This window comes from Zalophus californianus, chromosome 2, assembly GCF_009762305.2.
Source record: "Zalophus californianus isolate mZalCal1 chromosome 2, mZalCal1.pri.v2, whole genome shotgun sequence".
Classification (NCBI taxonomy): Eukaryota; Metazoa; Chordata; class Mammalia; order Carnivora; family Otariidae; genus Zalophus; species Zalophus californianus.
The window spans coordinates 164,823,104-164,845,517 of NC_045596.1; the positions used below are offsets into that span (position 1 = coordinate 164,823,104).

At 50.2% G+C, this 22,414-nt stretch overlaps 1 protein-coding gene across 14 annotated transcripts in view; it reads left to right on the forward strand.

Moving 5' to 3' along the window:
• The window catches only part of ANK1 (ankyrin 1), a 213,347-nt gene that overhangs the window by 132,595 nt on the left and 58,338 nt on the right, over window positions 1–22,414 (forward strand). For all 14 annotated transcript variants that reach the window (XM_027597655.2, XM_027597656.1, XM_027597645.2 and 11 more), the window contains exons 3-14: window positions 8,187–8,285; window positions 12,125–12,223; window positions 12,788–12,886; window positions 13,796–13,981; window positions 14,975–15,073; window positions 15,539–15,637; window positions 15,933–16,031; window positions 18,053–18,250; window positions 19,615–19,713; window positions 20,137–20,235; window positions 20,831–20,929; window positions 21,996–22,193. In XM_027597655.2, coding sequence (XP_027453456.1) covers window positions 8,187–8,285; window positions 12,125–12,223; window positions 12,788–12,886; window positions 13,796–13,981; window positions 14,975–15,073; window positions 15,539–15,637; window positions 15,933–16,031; window positions 18,053–18,250; window positions 19,615–19,713; window positions 20,137–20,235; window positions 20,831–20,929; window positions 21,996–22,193 — 1,473 coding nt within the window. The remainder of the gene's footprint in view (window positions 1–8,186; window positions 8,286–12,124; window positions 12,224–12,787; window positions 12,887–13,795; window positions 13,982–14,974; window positions 15,074–15,538; window positions 15,638–15,932; window positions 16,032–18,052; window positions 18,251–19,614; window positions 19,714–20,136; window positions 20,236–20,830; window positions 20,930–21,995; window positions 22,194–22,414) is intronic.

Genomic DNA, 22,414 nt, shown 5'->3' on the forward strand with positions numbered 1-22,414 from the left:
CTACTGGTTGTCACATGTGTGTCCATACGTTGAGATCTAGTTCTGCATCTATCTACTTTTTAAATCCATGAGATTGTGCCAATACTTCCAGGTCTAGTCCAACACCTCGGGCTTCTTTCTAGGCCTTCCTCTTTCCCCATTTGTAAATCCCTTCAGACAGTGAGGGACCTGACTCCCACCGATATTCATCATCCTCAGTGTATTGACTTGTTTGCTCAGGGTATCAATCTCCCAACCACTGGAGCAGCCCCCTCCTCTTAGAGCAGACACACTGCTGCCCACACCTCTGCAGGGCACCCCTTCTGGTTCACGGCTCTGCTTCCTCAGAAGCTGACATCTCTGAGCTAGGAGGGGAGGGAAAGGGAAAGGAACAGAAGGGAAGGTGGAAAAACTCCCTTTCATTTATCTCATTTCTGTTTTGGCTGAAAATTTAATGCAGGCAATTTGGGGAAAGGAATCAAAATTTATAGTGTTCCAGTGATTTTTTTTTGGCTGGCAGCTTCATTCACTTCCTCATGTAGTCAGACTGTAGTGATAGTCACCCCCTCTTTCCTTTTCTAGCACCTCGTTTGGTTCTCATCCTCTCTGCCTCTGCTTTCCATAGTCTGCCTTTCTTTCTTCCCTTCCTCTTTCTTTCTCATCAGTCTCGGGATTTGGAGTAGGAATGGTGATCCTTTTTTTGTCTCCATAAGCCCTGTTTAGATTCTTACTTCCTGTTCTGTTTCACGGCTGCAGACTTCCAAATATATAATGTCCATGATCTTGCTCCACAAATAGGGATAAATAATAGAGCAGTTAGCAGTCACAAGTGTACAGGCTGTGTGTTATTTGGAGAATTAAACTTCTGTAACATAGAGTCAAATCCTGATCTTCTCTGGACAGATAGAACAAACTTATAGAGAATCCAGATTGAGTAGGAAAATGGGACAGTAATATGAAGACCTAGGTATATGACCCTCTCTGTCTACATCCTTATCCTTATTATGGGCAAGATCTTCTGATTAACCAATTGGCCAATTAACCAATTAACCTTTACTGATTGCATGAGTAAAGCGGAATATTGCATGAAGACAATGTTACTTAGAAGCCCCTCTCCCCCACCCCTCTTTTTCTTTATTCTGGGGTCCTCAGACTTCTTGCCTTTCTCTGCCACTGCTCTTGGCTTATTCTTCCCAAGATCCCAGTTCTTTCCTCCCCATCACAATTTCCCCTGGCCAGTGCTCCTTTGCCTCTGGGCCTGACTGGATGGCAGCTAACTAATTTGATGAGCTGAACCAGTAGGTATTCATGAATAAAAAAGTCATGCTTCCTGGATACTACATTAGCATGTTAGCTTAAGTCCTCTAGAAACACACTGCTTGGCTCAAAGAAAGAGGAAATAATAAGTTTCAGAACACAGGGTGGGGGTGGGAGGAGGAGGTGGGCCTCAAGGTCCTCAGGGCACAACCTGGGGCTGCCTGCTCTGTGGGGGTGGGGGCCAGCCATGTTTGTGGGTAAAATAAACAGCTGTGAGAAAAGGAGGTGGAAGGGTTGTGTGTCCACATGGGATGGTAAGCAGCAACTTTTGAGATGTTCCTGCAGTTTCCAAAGAGATGTAGCTTCTCAGGACACCATAGCTTTTCTATTTGAAACCATCCTCTGCATTGGACAGGAGAAGAGTTAAATTCCTTGTGACATGTCTACTGTATTTGTACATTTAGAAATCAATTAGTGTAATTGGGGCAATCAGAGATGCTAAACAGAGGAGCAATTTACTGAGAACAAATGTCTGGAATTGTATATTTTGCCAATGGAATTTCTCACAGTTGGTACAAGAAAATACTCCAAATTAAATCATTCAGGCTGAATGTGACTTTTTTTCCCTTCTTAAAAATGTTAAAAGAAACACAGCCTGGCTGAGATCTCCTCCCCCTCCTGTTGGACAGATTGCTTCTCAGAAAAATCCTCTAAATTGACATTTTACCTGAAAAAGAGCAAAGGCAGATGAAAAACTCCAGGTGTATGTGCTTGGCATGAACACTTCTGCCAAACATGATCATAAAAGGGTTGTCTGCTCTATTAAGACCATGTGAAATGAGATCATATGAGGTCAGGTGTCCTTAGAGGCTTAGTATAGGGAGTATGTAGGATGTAAAGAGCTTCCAAGAACATTGTTCCTACCCTAACAATGAGAAAGACCTGGACAATCTACAAAATTATAATTCATCCTGAGCCCTTCCGAGGGCTGAGATCACACTGTGCAACCAAGTTAACTGAATTCCGAAGTGGGGTAAGCCCCTCTGAAGAGGGGGCCACTGTGTCAGCTGAGGCAGAGTACAGGAGAAAGAAGCAGCTATTGTACAAGCCAAAATCTTAACAAGGTCAGTGTGAACTGCAGTGTGTCTGGAACCACAGGCCTCCTGTAGGTGTTCATGAAAAATATTGGGATAAGTCAGGAGATAAGAGAGAGTCTCCCAGGATGGCAAAGGAATACAGGAGGCACTTGGTGGCTTTGGAGGCAGAGGTAGAGGCAGGAACAGAAAAAGCCTTGGCTGCTTCCCCAGATTCCTCCCTCATGTGAAGCAAAAACAAATCCTCTCACCTTCAAACCTTAGGCAAAAACCCATTCTTGAGGGGAAGGAATAGAAACAAACTACCTCTGCCCCCAGGACACAGTAAAACTCCAGTGGTACTGCAGGAAAGGTAGAGGCAAAACCCCTGTTCACCCGGGGGAGGGCAGGAGACTGTCCTGGCCCCAAAAGGGTCTTGTACCAATAATGAACAGAGGTCTGCTACTGCTGGAAGAGGAGCAAGAAATTCCCACCCAAGACCAAGTATAAAGGTAAGGCAGGTCTTGCTGCCACAGAGACAAGGGGAAAGAATGCTTAAAACAAGAGTCCCCCCACCCCCCCCCCCCGCAAGGTCCAGGTGCAGGACCTTTCGCGGTATCGTTTGTAAGACTAAGTCTGGGTCAAGACAAAGGAGAGCTTTCCTGCTGCCCCCCTGCCCCATGACAAGGAAGAGCATTTACTGCTGGAAGGGGGGCAGAAGCATGGAGAAGGACCTCAGCTGAGGTACAGGCATGCGGGGCTGGCTGATAGCTGAGGGGAGATCAGGAACACAGGAATCCCTCCAGCACCCTTGCTCCTACTCTAAGCTTACAGTAACAGCAGCCTCCATCTAGAGGAATTTGAAGGCTGTAGTGCACTGAAGGTAAAAAAACTCAGACCTAAGTCAACATACAAACACACACACATACACATAAACACACACACACACACACACACGTAAGAAAAAAACAAAACCATTGTCAGGAGGCAAAACAATCAACAGAAGCAGACTCAGAGATGACCTGGGTGTTGAAACTATCAGATGGTGTTTAAAATAACTGTGATTAAAGTGTTAAAGGATCTAGTAGGAAAGATGGACAACGTTCATGAATAGTTGAAGAATTTCAGCAGAGAGATGGAAAGTATAAGAAAGAATCAAATGAAATGCTAGAAATTTTTAAAAAACCAGTTTTTTGGCAATAAGGAATTTCTTTAATAGGCTCATTGGTAGATTGGACACAGATGAGGAAGGCATCAAAGAACTTGAAGATAAGTCCATAGAAATGATCAAAATTGACACAACAGAGAAAAAAGAATAGGCAAAGAGAAAACAGAAATGAGCAGCCAAGCACTGTGGGACAATGTCAGTTAACTGAATGTACATGTAATTAGAGACCCAGAAGGAGGAATCTTTAGGAAGAGGAATCTGGCAAGCTGGTGTTTTCCCAAGGAAGGCATGTGGTTAAAAAATGGCCAAAAGTAGTTACTGCTTTGCTCTCCAGCTTCTAATTTAACTGAAGCATTTACTCTCATACTCTTCCACCTCCTTCTTGCTTATCTTCTACACCCAGTTATTTGGGATATGGAATATGTGACTTTCCCCATCATCCCCTCAGCAGTCTGTCTGTCATTTGACATCAAGAGGAGGGGCTTGGAAAGGTAGCTGGAGTGGTGAAAAAATGCAAGGCAAGGTTCAGCAGCTTACCTTTCCCTTTCAGCAAACAACTTAAACTTGACTTAACTAAAATAAAACAAATGGATCCTGGTTTTGAAGAGGTGGTAGGTTATTGTTCATCTCTGTGGCTCATTTCATCTTTGAAATACTGGAAGTGATCTCCTCTATTGGCTAGTCATGCATTTCTTAAAAGATTTTATTTATATTTATTTGAGAGAGAGAGATCACGCAGGGGGAGAAGCAGAGGAGAAGGGAGAGAGAGAGAGGGAAAGAATCTCAAGCAGACTACATGTGGAGCCCGACATGGGGCTCGATCTCACAACCCTGAGACCCCGACCTGAGACAAAATTTAGAGTCTGACACTTAACCAGCTGAGCCACCCAGGCGCCCCTAGTAATGCATTTAATAAGACAGTTGTATAAGTTCCTTACTGTTTATGTGCCGTAAATTAGTTTTCAGGCATTCGGCGACTTTAGCTGCTAGATGGTGACCAGCTGTCTACCTGCCGAGGCCAGTTGCTGGAGAACACTTGCTGCTGGGGGTCTGAGTGTTTGTGTATCTCTTAAATTCAGAGGCTTCCTGGATGGAAAGGGATGGCACTTGATGAGAAGGGCTGGGAGCATAGTCTCTGCAATTTTAGCTCATGGGTTTAGAATTTAAACTCAGAAACAACTCATCTTGCCATTGTTAATGAACTTGTAACCCTGCCTGCACACAGGCTGCCTTGAAAAAGGCCTCCAGGAAGATGTCATGGCCCTCTGGGCGGAGCACTCCTTCCTCCTCTGTGTTCCTTCTAATCTCATGCGTGCCATTTGGGGCATTTTAACATTATCTTGCACTTATTTATTACACATCTGTTGCCTCTGTTAAATTGAGATCTTTAAGGATAAGGGGTCTGCGTCTTATTTATCTCTAGCATGGTGCCAGGCACGGAACAGGTTCTCAGTAAATTTTGTCTGAATTGGATTAAAGAAATGCTCACCTTAGGTAACTGCCGTGACTCCGAGTGTAGCTGAAATAAGTGTTCGGTCCAGCCATGTTCCATAGGTGATCTTGTTCTACGATAAGTTCCGGGCCTTCTTGCAGATCTCCTATGCACGTCAAATGGGGCTCGGTTCTGTGGCTCTGAGGAGGGCATTGCATTCAGATCACTGCAGTGATAGACTCCGAAGTGACTTAGGGTGACTGTGTTGAAAACAAATTAAAAATAGAGTCAGAAAAATACAAAGTCATAAAGAAGAAAGAGAACATTGATCCAGGATCTGGGATGGAAGGTGAGTAACACAATTTAAGATACAGATCTATTCGGATGAGGGGGTATAGCTCAGGGGTAGAGCATTTGACTGCAGATCTATTCGGATGGTCCCTTTTATAAGTGGCCACCTTCTGCCAGGAGTGTAGCTGTTGGAGGGAGGCCTGTGATGCAGGGAGGAAAGCAGAAGGGCTTTCTGTGGACCAGAGCAAGGAATAAAATCCTGTATGTCAAACTATAATGGCCATGACCGGACCCGTGTGAGTGATCGTGACTGAAGCTTTGTTCTGAGCTGCCTGGTGAGCAAAACAAGGAGAAATAGGCTTTTATCCTCTGATGGAAACCTACTAGTTCCTAGGGGCAAAAACAACAACAAAAACCACCACCAACAAAAAACCCCAAGCCCTTTTTTTCTTGGGAAATCCAGATTTGTTTTCTATGTGGCTGTGCCCTAGAAAAGATGTGTGACCTTGGCTACTCGTTTGACTACCCCAGACCTTGATTTCCTCAGCATTCATTCAGGGATCCCAACCTCCCATTCCACTCCATCCTCTGGGCAGACAGGACGTCTAGAATCCCTCTGGATGGAGATGCTGACACGGGCTCCAAAGAGCAGGGACAGATACCCTGGAGCATCAGCAGTCAACTTGGGTGTTTTCCTTTTTGACTTGCCAACTCCCCAGCTTTGAGGCATTCAGGAGCCGCGACCGCTGATGGGAAGGGACCGTGCTGCCCAAGTAAGCACGAAACCCACAGCAGTCAGCACCGTGCCACTCTCCCTGTCGCCACAGCCGAGTCCCCTGCGGGAAGCACACTGCAGCAGCTGCAGACACCAGCGTGCTCGCAGGGAGCCTTCCAGAACACTGCTGGGTTTCAAGAGGGGATGGCAGAACGCAGTGCACTGGGAGGGAGGAGGGGCTCCTGGGCAGACCTGCCCTGGGGTAGAGCCCAGGGCCCGAAGCTGCAGGGAGGGGCTCCAGGCTTCCAGAGCCCCAGTCCCTGGACAGACTGCTTTTCAGTGAATTTGTGTTTTGCAGATTGATTTGAGGGGAACTGGTTTACTGCCCCCCAGTGTTCTTCTCCCTCCCCCAGATTCCTGTTCTCACAGATCACTGTCTCCCTTTCTGTTATCAAACCTGACGGGAACCCAGCCTTTATTGGATAAGCCCGTTCACACCGGGGTGTGAATAATTCACACTACTTGGGACGCTGCATGTAATGGTGTGTACAATCTGCAAGAGGAAAACATCTTACGGTGATTTCTAGGCCCTTGCATGAGGAAATGTTGCATGAGACAGCCCTTCCATCGCCCCCCAACCCCCACACATTCCCTAGCCAAGCTGGCAGTGCTGACATGCAAAGATTTGGCCCACTGCACTCTGCGTGTTTTGGGGTGCAGGGAGGGCCCGATTAAATAGAAATGAGATGAAGTTCCCTTCGGAGCCCACTTCCTCTTTGCTCTGACACCCCAGGCACCCGTTTTATTTTCCCTGTTCAAGGCACCAGTGTAAAGAGAGTTTTAGATACCTTCCGTTCTCCCATCCCGAGGTACCTGCCCTCCCTCTCCTTATTGCAGTGTTCCCTCATTACTTCCTCTGCCAGTATTAGCAAAGCAACAGAACGTACCTGTTAAAGGTTAATGCGCTGCCACTCCCAGATAGAATATTTGCGTTTTAACAGGAATCTCCTGATGCTGACTGTTGGCGTTCTGGTGCTCCCGTGGGCAGGACAGTCCCTGGCCACGAGCATTTGGGTTCTGAATGCCCGGACACAAAGGGAAAGTGGGGATTTCAGGGGCCCGTGCTAGGTGGGGCTGCAGGAGGCACACCGTCAGGAGCCAAGCCCCTCTGCTGTGGTGGCAAGGGTCTTTCTTATTAGCCAGAGCCTGCGGTGGCTGCAGGGCATCCCCTGAAAGGGAACATGCTAGAACGGCGTTGACTGAAACAGGAGACAGGAAGGAATGGGAGAAGAAGGGGAAATGGCTGGTGGGCAAGGAGGCGGAGGAGGAAAACACAACAGTAGGGCATGGGGAGTGCTGATTGACTACAGTCATCTTCCTTACGGAGCCAAGATCTGCTCATCACTGGAAGCGAAATGAGTTCCAACATATTGTCGGAATTATGTGTGGCTCTAAGTCGCACTCTTTGAAGTCAGCTTTTGCCAGGAAGTTTCCAGGCATCTTAAGTGCAAGGATCAGAAGACGGGACATGCAAAAGTGCCGAGTAAAGCCTTCTCTCGTACCTCGTCACGTATGGCTGGAAGTTTCTGTGGTCAGGGAGAGTTCTGCTCCCCTGGACTGCCGAGCAGGCATGGATAGTGTTGGTTCTTCCCACCCTCTACCCCACAATCGAACTGTCAGACACGCTATGACCACATTTGAAATGGCAAGGTGGCCAAGGGGCTATTTTAATACTGATTCTTCTGTCAGAGAAATCTTATAGCTGGGTGGCTGGTGGTATTTAATTCTCAAAAGACCTTATTTCAGAATGTTTTTTTTTTTTTTTTTTTTTTTTTTTTTTTTTACTAAATATGCATCTAGCTCTACAAATGTTTAGGATACACTGGTGTTGCCCCTTTGCTTTTACTGGTTGCTGCCGTGACAATTAACCAGGGTGTTGAAGCTATAGCACTTCCATGAAGTGATTGCCAAAAGCCTGGCCAAGATCTGAATTTCAGGGTCACCCACTGCCTTAGTGAGAGCTTCTCCACACTTAAGATGGAGATGAATCCGGGCAGTGGTGGTCTTGTTATCGCCCTGCTTTCCTATTATCTGGCACTTCTGCGGAAAAGAACTTGGAGAGGCTGGGCCAGCACCACTCAGGGCCCCTCCCGTTCTTCCTTCTGGCCTGTCACACATCTCTTCACAGGGAAATGGCCTCATCCCAACCACTGGAACAGCAGAATGCATAGTCCCCTAACCACACTCTTCCTGCCTCTCTGCTCTTTACAGAATGGGCTGAACGGCTTGCACCTGGCCTCTAAAGAAGGCCATGTGAAGATGGTGGTTGAACTTCTGCACAAAGAAATCATTCTAGAAACGACAACCAAGGTACGTCTCTTAGGGAGCAGGGAGCTTTTCATTGATAATTCAAGTGTGGGGGTCCCTCATGTCTTGTCCCAAACTTGAGAGAAACCCAAGCGTGCCTCTGAATTTCTCTTGTCTTTCCCATTGCTTCCTAGTTCTAGGCATCCCTGAAGTCACCTGAAAAGCACAGGACCCTATTTCCACAAAAGAGTGGGCTTTTCTTTATCCTCCTCGTTAGATTAGAAACCTAGAAATAGAACCCTTTTTTTGGCTTTCTGTTTTCTTGGGGTCTTTGATTCCAGCGCAGGGGCTAAGAGCACCAGAAGCCCCACAGTCAGGTGCCCGGGGTCCAAATCCCAGCAGGGATACTTCATGCTCTGTGACTGTGGGCAGGTAGCTAGTGAGAAGTCTCAGTTCCCTCCCTCCTCTATAAAATGGGGATGATAATACTTGGTTTCAGGATTCAGATGACAAACGAACAGGCATCAGCAAATATTGGTGGCTGTGTTGCTACCGAGGTCAGGAGGAGAGGGCCAGACTGTCGCAGTTAGCCTTCTCCAGCAATCTCCTTGGGCAGCTCCACACTTCCTTCCTCCCCTCCCTGATTACCCTGAACAGCGTTCTCAGCTCCTATTAGGAGGCACTGGGCGAAGGCTGCGGTCCCAGCCCCCACACCATCACACTCTTCCCCGTAGCCCCAGGGACGCGAGCCCAGAAACCATGTCACAGAATTATGCACCTAGAGGTTGCAAAATCGGTTTTATTTCTTACGTCCATCCATCCTGTTTGCTTAGTGAGCAAGATGCTGCTGCCGGCATTTCAAAACAGAGCTACACACAAAAATCACATCTCTCTGCTGACTCGAGGACTGCTTCCTCTTCTCCTCCTTCCCTGTTGCTTCCAGCGGTTTTCCTCCTGGCTTTGTCCCGCCGGCCTCTTTCTTCCCATTTGCTGTTTCTTACCCGGGGTGCTCTCACACCCAGCCCCAATTTCAGTTCCGGGCGGCAAGTGTGTTTGCCCCCTCTCGAGCGGAGAACCAGAAGAACACGAGGTAGACAGCAGATACAGTGGTTATGAAGAGTATTACCCGAATATTATGAAGGTACAGTCATCCCTGGCAGTCAAATCCTGGAATTTTCATGCCATTTCCTGAAGGTGAAGAGATCGCACCGGTGAAATAGACAAGAGTTGTTCTTCCTGGACGTCTGTGCGGCGTTTTTTGTTTTTGTTTTTGTTTTTTCCCTGACAGGCACCAGTGGTTTCCACCCTTCTTCTGTGGACAAAGGGGACGCGATTAGTTTTCCTTCTGGTGCTCCCACGTACCTGGCTGCCTGCAGCGCGCCGTCTGCGGGCTCCGGGCGAGTGGTGCCAATAGTGCGCTTCAGCGTTTTTGCTCTTGCCGAATTTCCCCCTTTGATTGTTATTTTGCAAGCGAGCGCTTGGTGTGTCTTTGTTATTTATAGGCATTTTTGTGAGCCAACGTGGTTTCTGAATGCCACACAGAGGGAGGAAAAAAGGTGAAGCAGAAACCGTGGGCTGAGCAAGAGTCCTAGCAGATTGGGGAATTCTAATGGGTCTCGCAAGCAGGAGAAAGATTAAAAAAAGAAAAGAGTAAAAAAGCCAAAACCAATATAGTTTCCTAAGCTGTGCTTAGAAATGTTAAAAGCACAAAACAAAAGCATCCGTGTCCCCATCCTCCCGTCTCTGCCTCTCAGAGGCCCATGCTCAGCCTCTAGGCTGGTGGTGAGGGAGAAAGCCCTAATCTCCCTGCTCGTGTCTACCCCGCACCTGCCCCAGCCGCCTCCCTTCCAGGAGCTCCGGGACCCCCTGCCAGTGGACAAAGTGGGTCTTTGTGGATCACACGTGGCTAAGAATTTTTTTTGCTTCTTCGAGGGCATGTTCCTTCATGCAGAGGGAAGGGTGGAGGAAACAGAAGCCCTACCTCCTTGCCCTGTGACCCTCACCCCAGGTCAGGGCCCTCTTGCACTTTGCACAGTGTGCACGTATGTGTAGGTGGGGGTCTGTTTCCCACAGTCTCCCCTTTGCTCTTACCCATCACCCGTGCTGCCCTCAGCCCAGATCCAGAAGGTGGGCCAGGATCCATAGTCAGGGTTCCACGTGGGCCCAGCTGTCCCCCTCCCCTGCCGCCCGCATGGGTTTCTGTGGGGAGACCTTGGATGTCCTGTGATTTCAGGCAGAAAGGGGCAGGTGGGAAGCAACATCTGACATTGCTTCTTGAGGGCAAGAAGGCTGAGTGTCCGTCATTCCTATACGCCCACGCCTGGACTAGCACCTGACCCGCATGTGCTCAGTGTGCAGCATTCGCATGGATGGGCACAGCACACTTCCTTCTAAATGAGGAGACTTGGAGATCGGAGTCCTGATTTCTAGAGAAGGTTCTGGTGCCAACAGTCGTGTCCCACTTGGTACAGTGAGTGAGTCGGACCCAGGTGCCAAGGCCTCTAAATGTAAGCTCTTTGGACTTCTATGAAAAATGATTAATTAGCATCTATACCTTCATTTCTGGCACTTATTCTCTGACAGATATTTGAGGAAGAACCCTTTGGTTTATCAAATGGAACTTAAGGAGAAATCAAAAAGACACCCTTAGGAGGTGACAAGCAGGGCCCTCTGGCCTGATATGGGCCACATTTTAAAAGAAACAAAGACCTGAGCCCCCTCCAGCCCCCAGGAGCCCTCAGTGGGGCTACTTCTCCCACCTGCGGGCGCCTGGGGCCGTGCTGGCTGAGGGGCCACAGAACTTGGCGCCCGCGCTGCTCTGTTCTGCCCGGGTGAGGACACTCTTCTCCCAGTGGCAGATGGCCCCAGTGCATGGACTGAGTTTGAAGTCCCTACTTGTCGGGGCTTGAGTTGCCTGAGATGGATTAGCAAGGGTTTATGTAGTTTAGGTAAATTATATACCATCTGAACTATAAAAAGATGAGTTCATTTGGGATCTCTGCTCCTTAAGTAGCAGAGGGACAGATGGGCCCAGATGGGTCCCATTTTCTCCTGCCTGCCCTATGGACAGAAGCTGTCGGCGAGGCAGGGGGGCTGTCCTGCCTGCCTCTCACTGAGCAGGGGTGCCAGTGGGGTCACATAGGTGAGTCAGAGAATGTGCCTGTGTTCCAGCCCCAGGACATCTGGGAGGCAGGAGGAAGACTGGCAGGAAGGCCGGCATCCTGATCACAAGCAGCCTGCCAGACCTGAACCCCGTCTACCAATTGCTAAATACCCAGAATGGATCTGGACAAGAAAATCTGAGTGTTCTAGTCACCTCCTCAGAACCTGCCCCCAGTCCCTTTACATATTTCTGCCCTTTCCTCTCTTCGGCTCTCAGTCCTCTGTCCCCCCTTGGCCCAGCTTCGGGTGAAGGGCACCGAGCCCACGGCCTCAGCCGGCCTCCTTCCCCAGGGCTCTGGGCCTCTCGGGGACTCTGCGTCGTCCTGCAGTTGCAGCTTGTGAGGAGCTGGAAGTCCACGGAAGGCCGGCTTGCCTGGCAAACCTTTCAGTGTGTGTCCTGAGGAATGCTGACTGTCAGCCGATGACAGAACGCTATGTCTGCAGGCAGCAGATTCGATGTTGAAAAGTGGCTTCTTTATTCTTTAGCGTGATTTTTTGTGTGGAAAACAGGAAGGCTTTTCCTCCTTGGGCTTTTGGTATTATTTCAAGGTGTATAATGGGTCAGGCACACTCATGGGTGTTGTCTACCCCTTTTGGCCCTAAAGAAAGCCCACTGTCCCCCACCCCAACCCGCAGCCTTGTTAGTGTACCCTTAATGGTGACTTTACCTTTGACCGTCACGGTACCGTTGACAGCCCAGTGGGAAACCTCGTCTGCTTCTTCTCCCCCATGTGTTTCAGAAAGGGAACACAGCTCTGCACATCGCCGCCCTCGCCGGTCAGGATGAGGTGGTCCGGGAGCTGGTCAACTATGGCGCCAATGTCAACGCCCAGTCACAGGTAATGGTCCTCTGGGGTCCCAGGCATTGCCCTTCTTCTCCACCTGCATTTCTGTAATATTGCGGGCGCATGGTCTAGATTAATCGGCAGTGTGTCTCTAAGCAGTAATGAAGGCATCCTTATTATGTTTTCATGCTTCTATTGCATATTCTATGAATGATGTGGTTGATCATTGAGGGCCCCATCTCTGTTCAGTTAAACCAGCCAAACAATATATCTAGCTATGGCTCACTTGGGGAGAGAAAGCCTGTTTAGGGGTGGGTGGGACATGGGGGGTTCACGAGGAAGGGAGTGAAAATAGAGGGTGTGTGTGTGTGTGTGTATCCTGCAAGATGCTGTTGTCCATGGACTGTCGCCCCCACCTGGTGGCCTTTTGTAATAATCCCACTAAGCCGTTTCAAAGCCTGTTTTTCCAACAGGAGATATTGGTGGGGACATGGCCCTGTGGGCTAGGTGAAAATAGGATGAAGAGACAGCTGTCCTCAAGTTGAGAGGATTGTGCACCGGGTTTAGCATCTCTCCTTTTGTGGGTGAATGTTAATGACTTTTGCTCTTGGTCTACAGAAAGGCTTTACACCCCTGTACATGGCAGCACAAGAGAATCACTTGGAAGTGGTTAAGTTTTTACTGGAAAATGGAGCTAATCAGAATGTAGCCACAGAAGTAAGTACCTGGGGCAAATGTCCTCACTACTGGACGCCCCCGGGTGCAGGACACCTGGGACGTGGCTTGAAAGACTTCCTTTGTCGCAGTGTAGAGTGTCGTTGCGTGCTCTCTACCTTCTGATCACTGCACTGTAATTCCGGGTGCTGCCAGGCTATGCGAGGGAAGAAGAGACAGAGTCATGGGTCTTGAGGAATGCCCAGACACATACCAGAGAAATGACATCAGACTCAAGCTTGTTCTTCCCACACTAAGCACCACTGAAGGCCGGACCCTAATGAGAAAGGATCCTGCCATAAGCCATGAGTCACGTCAACTCTGGTCCTGAGTTTTGTCATTGATGAAAGGATGAAATTGAACTAGATAGAGCCAAAGCTTCTCTTGACTACTAACATTATAACACTCAGCAGTTAGGTGACTTTGTGCTCATTCTGCTTCGCCAGTTCGTGGGCTCCTGTGCCCCTCGGCATATAACCGAGGAGATTAATCACAGTAGCTCACAATCGAATCCTCAGGTCCTGGCATAGTTTCTAGCATTTGGTAGGTGCTACTAATACTCGTGCAATGAAGAAATGAATGATCCTTTGCCATGTTGAAGGGTGCAAGGGAGGGTAGGCAAGGAGCACTCCAAGCAGTCAGACTGGGAACAAGTCATAAAGGAAAATGAATGGCTCTGCGCTCAGGGAGATTGCAGAGAAAGACAGTGGGGCCAAGAGAGGCTTTAAGGCAGAGGTGGCATTTAATCTGAGCTTGACAGATAAAGAGGGCTCTGAATGGTAAGAAAGTCATTGCAGGCTGAGGGCCCGTCACAAGCAAGAGCCCTGAGGTGTGAAAGCGTGCGTCCTGCCTGGAAGACAGTGGTCGGGTAGGGTCGGAGCAAATGGATCTTTCCTCCTTTCCTGTGGCCAGGACGGCTTCACTCCTCTAGCAGTGGCTCTGCAGCAGGGTCACGAGAACGTGGTGGCCCACCTCATCAACTATGGGACGAAAGGGAAGGTGCGCCTGCCCGCCCTGCACATCGCGGCGCGCAACGACGATACGCGGACAGCCGCAGTGCTGCTGCAGAATGACCCCAACCCTGACGTGCTTTCCAAGGTGAGGGCGGCCTTCCCTGGCCGCGGAGCCATAGGGCTGACCCCCAGCCGTTCCCTGAGAATGCACCGTGGCTGGAGGCGGCACCAGCCGTGCACTCGGAGCACCACCAGCCCCCACGGGGCCTCCAGGTTCCCACTAGTGACCTGGAGGAGTTTTAAACGCCCTAGTGAACACCCAGGAAAATGTGCTTGGTGTGGAGCAGGGAATGTTCTTGTTGCTCCTGGTCATCCAGAAAAGTATCCAGGGCAGGCTGGCTTTGGGATCTGGCAGGTGGTGTTCTAGAATGTATGCCCCTCTTTTCCTGGCTGGCCCCTGGTGGAGGAAGGGAGGTGTCCCTACGTGGGGAGGTGAGAATGGGGAGGGCTCCCCAGGGGCTTGGACCTCTAGCTGTCAGATGTTCTGAGTCACTGCCGATCCATTATCTGTAAGTTAGGCTGTTTTGTTGATGACTTCTTCTATAGTGGGAGTGGATTGCCCTGAGCTATTCACATGGTCCCTCCACCCCACGGTTGCTGGGTTTTATCTGGGAGGCTGTTGACTGGATTAGGCATGGTCTCAGGTTATGGGACAGAATGATGACGACCCACCAAGGGGCCCAAAGGACCACTTTGGCCAGCCAGCTGAGTCGCCGCGCCCTTTTAGGGGGCTGAAACAATCTCTAGAGTGAAGATCATGGCCCCAGTAACACTTTTTGTTCATTAATTAACATTTCTTCGTAAGTAACCGTTCACATAAGTGGGCCCTGCCGAGTTTGAGGTAATGCTAGTCTGTGGTTTGTCCACAGGAACCACAAAACAAACAATGGGGGGCCCTCGGAGGTGGGACCCAGCTTTGAATATGACTTGCCGCAAAGCCTTTCTCGACCCCTTCAGCAAACCTCTCCGTCTCGGGTCCTTGGGCCCTGCCAACATTTCCAGAATCCCTGTCCTTATTCTGAGGTGGAAATGGCAGAGCATGGCTTGTGACAAGTTGTCCCCCTCTGTTGTGCCCCAGACGGGATTCACCCCCCTCCACATCGCAGCTCACTACGAGAACCTCAATGTGGCCCAGTTACTCCTCAACAGGGGTGCCAGTGTCAACTTCACGCCCCAGGTAAGGCCCTCCGGCAGGCCCCACTCTCGGGCCTGGGCTCTGGGCTTGTCTGCCCCTCACTGTGACACCACGGGGTTCCTCCTTATGGCACGAGTGCCCTTGGGGGAGACAGCCCTGGTGTCTCTTAAGGCTCCTCCTTAATGGGTATCTGATCATCTACCCATCAGTTTCCATTTGCCCGCTCTCAAGGTGGGAAGCCTGGAGGGCAGGGCTTTCTGCCAGTCTGTTGTGATGATGCTGGGAGACAGGGCTCGGCCAGATTGCTGCGATTAACCAGGATGCCGTCCTGTCCTCATAGGTTTTGAGATTGTTCTTAAGTGAGAAGTGTCCTAAAGAGTAGGCTGAAAGTGGCTTCTTGCATTGCTGCCACTGCAAGGCTGGGGGGACACGGGCATGGGGGGCAGAGCAGCTGCATTCGAGAGGAAGATGCCACAGCCTGACAGGTCCCTATGCCTCCTCTTCCAGAACGGCATCACGCCACTGCACATCGCCTCCCGCAGGGGGAACGTGATCATGGTGCGGCTCCTGCTGGACCGCGGGGCCCAGATAGAAACAAGGACCAAGGTGGGTGCCAGTGAGCTCCGCGGCGGGGCCAGGGGAGGGAATTCTGCCTTCCAGAGACCCTGCTGGTGTGGCGGGCTCTCTGTGATGGGCTGGTGCTGGGCCTCCATTATCCTAGAACAGCCTGCAGTGGGAGCCAGGAGGCAGCAGGAGACACAACGAGATGGGTTGGAGTCGGGCTGGTCCTTAAGGAAGCATCCTCGCTTCGGTGGTTTCAGGGGTACTGCGGGCAGTCTTCCCTCCGGTGGCTCTGATAGGTGCCTTTGGGGCTTTCTCTTTTGGACTCTGTCTTTTAAAGGATGAATTGACACCTCTCCACTGTGCAGCTCGGAATGGGCACGTGCGAATCTCAGAGATCCTGCTGGACCACGGGGCACCCATCCAAGCCAAAACCAAGGTTCGTAGCTTCCTTTCCGCGAGGAGCATCCTTTCGGCAGGGCTTCAGGTTGGGCCAACCCAGGATCAAATCCCATCTCTAAAAAACGGGGATGCTGATACTACTAACTGAACCAGTGTGATGTGTACCCCAATGCCTGTCACACGGGAGACCCTTGGTATAGCTCTAATTATTAGCTAGATCAGGCGCGGCACACTTTTTCTCTAAAGGGTCAGGTAGTCAGTATTTTTAGACTTTGCAAGCCACGATCTCTGTTGCAACGATTCAACTCGGCCATTGTAGTAGGAAAGCAGCCACGGATGATATGCAAACTAGCAGTTGTGTTCCAATAAAACTTTATTTACAAATACAGGCGGCAGGCCAGGTTCTTCACTGAGGACTTCCCACTTTTCAGTTGGGAAGTATGGTGTGACCTTTGTGAAATTCTGAGTGGCAACTACCTGTATTAGTTTGCCGGGGCTGCAGTAGCAAACTGCCTCACTGGGTGGCGTGAACCACAGCGGCCCATTACCCCACAGTTCTGGGGGCTGGAAATCTGAGATCAGAGTCAGCAGGGCTGGTACCTTCAGAGGCTGGGGGCGGGGGAGGATCTGTTCCAAGCCTCTCTCCTGGCGTCCAGTGGTTGCTCACAATCTTTGGCATTCCTTTGTCATCACCCTGACCTCTGCCTTCATGTTCACATGGCATGGTCTCTGTGTGTGAGTGTCTGTGTCCAAACTTCACCTTTTTATGAGGACAGCAGTCATACTGGTTTCAGGGCCCCCCTGAAGACCTCATCGTAACTAAGGACATCGGCAGTGACCTGATTTCCAAATAAGGTCACATTCTGAGCTCCTGGGGTTAGGACTTGAACATGTGAATTTTGAGGTGACACAATTCCACCCATAACACGGATACTAGCTGTCACGCAGCCTGACTGTGTGTCTCCCTTGCTGAGAATCTTTTCATGGTCCCTTTCTGAAAGCTAACATCCCAGTTCCGGAGCTCACAAACTGTCATGATGCTGCTCCTGCCTGTCCGGAGCTCAGCTCCACGCCCCCGTCAGGCTTGGCCCTCCTGCAGCTTTAAATGCAAAGATAGAGCTCCCCGAGTTCCCAAAGGATCTCTGCCTCTGTGGTACAGCACACACTGCTCCCTTCGCTGGGAGGTTCCTCCCCTCTGTCTTCCTAGAGAAGTTCTAGCTCCCGGCCACCTCCTTCTGAAAGCCTTCTCCCCCATCCTCCCTCCTGGAAGCTCTACCTTCCTGTGCTTTGAACTTGCCTTCCCTGATATTACCACACTGAATGGCAACAATGTTATCTGTTTCTTCCTCCTTTGCCTATGGGTCCACAAGCTTCCTTCCACCAGGGATTATGTCTGTTCTCTTTTGTTTCCCCAGAGCTTAACCCATACGTGGTGCTCATTAATCGCTTAATAAATATTTGTTGAATTAATGTGTGAAGGATCGAGTAAAGAGTCTCCTCTGTTTTTAATGTTTGTTCGTTTATTTTTTAAAAAGAGATTGCTACCTAAGAAACAGAGTCCTTAAGGAAGTTGTTCAAGTGATGTGTGTTTGTTAGGAGCAAAGAACAGAGGGATTTAGATCTGAGTTCCAAATTGTGGTCATTCATTCATGCAAAAGCGCAGTTGTGTGTTTCGTGCTCGTGTGGAGCTTGTGGGGCATATGAGAGACAGGACGCACAGTCACTGATCTTAAGAGGCTGCTAAGTATGGAGACACACACCCAACAAGTTAATTACAGACACAATTCAGCAAATCTGTGAGGAAGTCCGAGTGAGTGGGACAGAGAAAGAAAAGCCCACAGAAGTCTAGGGTGGTCAGGGAAGGCTTCCCGGAAGAGGTGGGCCTGGCTGGAGCTGGCTTAGAGGATTTGATGAGGTGGAAAGGAGAGCAGAGTCAGAGACCAGCATGAGCACAGGGGCCAGATGTGGAAGCATCGTGTAAGGAAGAAGTAGGAAGCGAAGTTGGAGTCATCGCCTTGAATTTCCTTTGCAACCGCTTGTTTCTCCCTCTTCTTCCAGAATGGCTTATCCCCCATTCACATGGCGGCTCAGGGAGACCACCTTGACTGTGTCCGACTTCTATTGCAATACAACGCAGAGATAGACGACATCACCCTGGACCATCTGACCCCACTCCACGTGGCAGCCCACTGTGGCCATCACAGAGTAGCCAAGGTCCTTTTGGATAAAGGAGCCAAACCGAATTCCAGAGCCCTGGTGAGTGGGAGGCCACTAGAGAGGGCACCAGAGGGGCAAAGGAAGGGAAGCAGGACCAGAGCTGCATTGGCTGAGCCTGGTGGGAAGGGCCAGGGTGCCTGGAGGTACCCCCGAGACTTGGGACCTGGAAAGTGGTGGCACTGGCTAGGGCCCAAGAGGCATGGCAACACACAGGCAGGATGGTGACCTTCACACTCCCCATTCTGCACCCCGATGACAGGCTGAGGTCATGGAGGGGGGGATTGGGCCCAGGAGACCTCACTAAGAAGCGGTTCCGTGGTATGTGTGTGGGTTGGGGTGCCATTCCATCTAAGCCAGCCTGGTGCTGCAGAACAGTGATTCCTTATAGGCTGCCTGACTTTTGTATCTGCTTTGGGGGGTGAGTGAAATGGGCTGAGCTAAGTATCCTTCCTCTGCTCATGGACTTAGAGTTTTCCTAGTGCTGGTGTAGAAGTGAGTTCTTGCCTAGAGTCTCTGGCTCCTCTCACTCTTGCCCCAGGCCAGGCATTCCCAGGACAGTGTCAGGGGTGTGGTGGGGTCAGAGTTCTGCACAGAGCATGCCCTTGACCACCATCTCCTCTCTGCCTACTCCCACAGGGGAGAATTTAGAAGGCAGGAGAGCTTCCAGGTCTCGCAAGGATGGCTCCTTCATTCAGAAAGCTTTCACTGAGCTCTTGCCACGTGCCAGGGACTATTCTGGGGTAGCTGGGGCATTTCTCAGCCTCAGCACTACTGACATTTTGGGTCTGACATTCCTTGTTGTGGGGGTCTGGCTTGTGCCTGGTAGGATGTTTAGCAGCATCCTTGCCCCCCACCCCCCCAGGTGCTGATACCCTCCTCCCCTGGTGGTGACAATCAGCAGTGTCCCCCAGGGGTCGGGTGGGACAAAATCCCCTCCCCCCCACTTGGAGAATCACTGCCTATCAGAGTAAAGCCCTGGAAAAACAGACAAAAACAAACAAATAAAACTCCCTAGCCCCTGTGGAGTTGACGTACACAGCAGAGCTGCTATCCCGAAATCCACTTTACTAAAAATGATCAGTGGTTTCAGGGGAGAGGGAACATGATTCGCTTCACAAAAAGTGCTCTTTACTGTCAGTTTCCCCTGAAGGAAACTTAAAACAGCAGGCCCTTTTTGTGCATCCAAAAATATGATTAAATTTTTAAAAAAGGTTTATAAACAACTCGTTCAGGAACGTGCTTGGTGCCTAAAGTGGGAGCCAGCTGCCTCTCGGGCGACTGACAGTAACCGGAGTCCAGGCAGTGGGCAGAGGTTGCCTTTTCATCAGCAGGGGGGTCTGGGGGACCCTCGGCCTAGTGTTGTAAGTTCCTGCTTGTCTGTCTCCCTATGTGTGGGGCTGCAGAATGGCTTTACCCCCTTACATATCGCCTGCAAGAAGAACCACATCCGTGTTATGGAGCTGCTACTGAAGACGGGGGCCTCCATTGACGCTGTCACTGAGGTAGGAGAACTCCACAGACAGACCAATGGTCCCTGCCCGGGGTCTTCCTCCAAAAGCTTTCTGGACAGTTGTTCTTTTTAGCTCCATGTGGCTGCAGGACTGCGTGTGTGTATGCAAGTCCAGACTGCTTGAAGGAATAAACTGGGTGACCGAGACAGGGGGACATGGGTCAAGTTTCAGGAAGCTTTCCAAGACCAGATGCAAGTTTTTGAGTTGTAAAGCACACAGAATCACCCTGCAGTGATTTCTTTTTTCCTCCACCCATTTTCCTGGAAGAAAAACGCATCTCATTTAACTCCCTTTGCTTAGAAAACCATTCTGGAGCCCCTAGAAACAAGAAAGCACTAGATTCACCTGGCTCTCTCTTCTTTGTAGGAGCAGGAAAAGGCTCCTCTGTTCTCATTCCTCTCTTGTGTGTTCCAGTCTGGTTTGACACCTCTCCACGTGGCCTCCTTCATGGGGCACCTGCCCATCGTGAAGAACCTCCTACAGCGGGGGGCATCACCCAATGTCTCCAATGTGGTAAGCCCACTGGGGAGAGCAAGCGCTCTGTCCTCTCGACTGAGAGCTCAGAGGGGAGATGAGCTACTGATCCTAAGGTCTCTTCTCTGGGGAGAGAGCGAGAATTCTCGCAATAGGAGAGACTGCAGGTTTGGGGAGAATATGTGTATATATTGAGCCTTTCCCAATTAAATTCATCACACATCTGTCAGTCCTAGGAGTTTTCTTTTAGAGAATAATTTGGGAACTTCTGTGTTATCTGGGAATTCATTTATAGTTTTTAGCATTCATTAGCTCTGAGGTTTACTTTTAAGTATACCTAAAACATGTACATATGTGCGCGTGCGCGCGCGCGCGCGCGCGCACGCACACACACACACACACACACACACACACACACACACACACACACACACACACACACACACACACACACACACACACACACACACTAGGTGTCAGCAGGCTAAAGGCTAAAGTAGCTGCTTGTTGGGACAACTCCACCTCTTGGACGAAAACCCACCAAGTTACTCCAGGCTGGCACTTTGGAGCTCTGCGTGTGTCCTTTTCGAAACTCGGCATGGATTAACATTTCTATAATTCTGTGGTTTTACAGAAAGTGGAGACCCCGCTACATATGGCAGCCAGAGCAGGACACACGGAAGTGGCCAAATATTTGCTCCAGAACAAAGCCAAAGTCAATGCCAAGGCCAAGGTGAGTTCTGGAGGCCAGAAGGATCCTGGGATGTAAGCGATTCAAGCGCAATGAGGAGAAATCCATCCTTATTAGAGGCCTGGCACAAAGGTTCCTCATCATTCCCACGGTGGTTGCCCTGAACGCTCAGATTCTGCTTTGCAGGTGTTCTGAGAAGGCCGGAGATATGTTTGTATCAGAGCTATCCTATTCATTGGGATAATGAAAGCCCAAAGAGCATGGCTGGCCTGCAGGGTTTGGGGGCTGAAAGGGTTTCATGGTGGTTACAGTCCTGGTGTAAGAAGAGAGGCAACTTTTTTGGAGAATATGTTACCAATGAAAACCAGTCAGGAATTACTTGACCTAAAAAATGGAAGATGCCCCCTTGTTGTAAAAAGTGTTCTCCAGGGATTGGGCGAGGGAACAGTAAGAATTGCTACTGAATGTGCAAGGCGATGGGCTTTGCCCAAGATTGGGTTTTCCTACTCTACTGATGACAGAGGCTCTGTTGAGAGTTAGAACTGTGGTTTGTGTTTGGGCCACGCACAGAGGCCCCCAGCTGGGCCCGACAGCACAGAGACCCTAGCCTTGAACCCCTTCAGTATCTGGGAGGAGGAGGAGCAAGGGTGGGAAGAAAGTCACCTTTCCCCTGCAGCAGTTTAGACTTTCCTGCGACCCCATTCAAGCAGAAAGGCAAGTTGCTGCTCAGACGTGACTTGGGAAACAGGAAGAGTGCCTGTTACACTGTGTGAAACATTTTATATACACTACCTGCTTAATCCCAACCAGAGCCCTATGAGGTAGATTATTGTTCCCATTTTACAGATGGGAAGGCTGAGCCTTTTGGCAATTCAGTGGAAATAACAGCTAACCTGAAGGGTCGTTGTGAGGATGAAATGAGAGAGCGTATTTGTTTCTATAACTCAGAGACTTGATTTGAATTCCAGCTCTTCATCTTCCTAGCTGTGTGACCTTGAGAAAGTCACTTACCCTCTCTGGGCCTCACCTTCGTCCTTCGTAAAGTGAAGAGTTGGATGAAGAAACCCTAAGATCATGCCCTGTTCTTTGTTTTCACTTTGGGTCCCAGGATGACCAGACCCCGCTTCACTGTGCGGCTCGCATCGGCCACATGAACATGGTGAAGCTCCTGCTAGAAAATAATGCCAGTCCTAACCTGGCCACCATGGCCGGGCACACCCCCCTGCACATTGCGGCCCGAGAGGGCCATGTGGAGACGGCCCTGGCCCTTCTGGAAAAGGAAGCATCCCAGGCATGCATGACCAAGGTACAGCCTTTTTCCCCTGTTCTGGAGAGGGGCCTGGCTAGTCACCACCGGGCCTGGGGTGCGGGATGGGCACTCCTGCCTGGTTCTCTGTGTGGCCCGGATGATGTTGAAAGCAGTCAGGAGGGCCGGCACCCCAGACTGGCCGCCATCTGTGAGCCCGATGTGTCGTCCTTCCCCAGAAAGGTGGTAAAACTGTCCTTTCTCGTCCACCCACCGAGCCT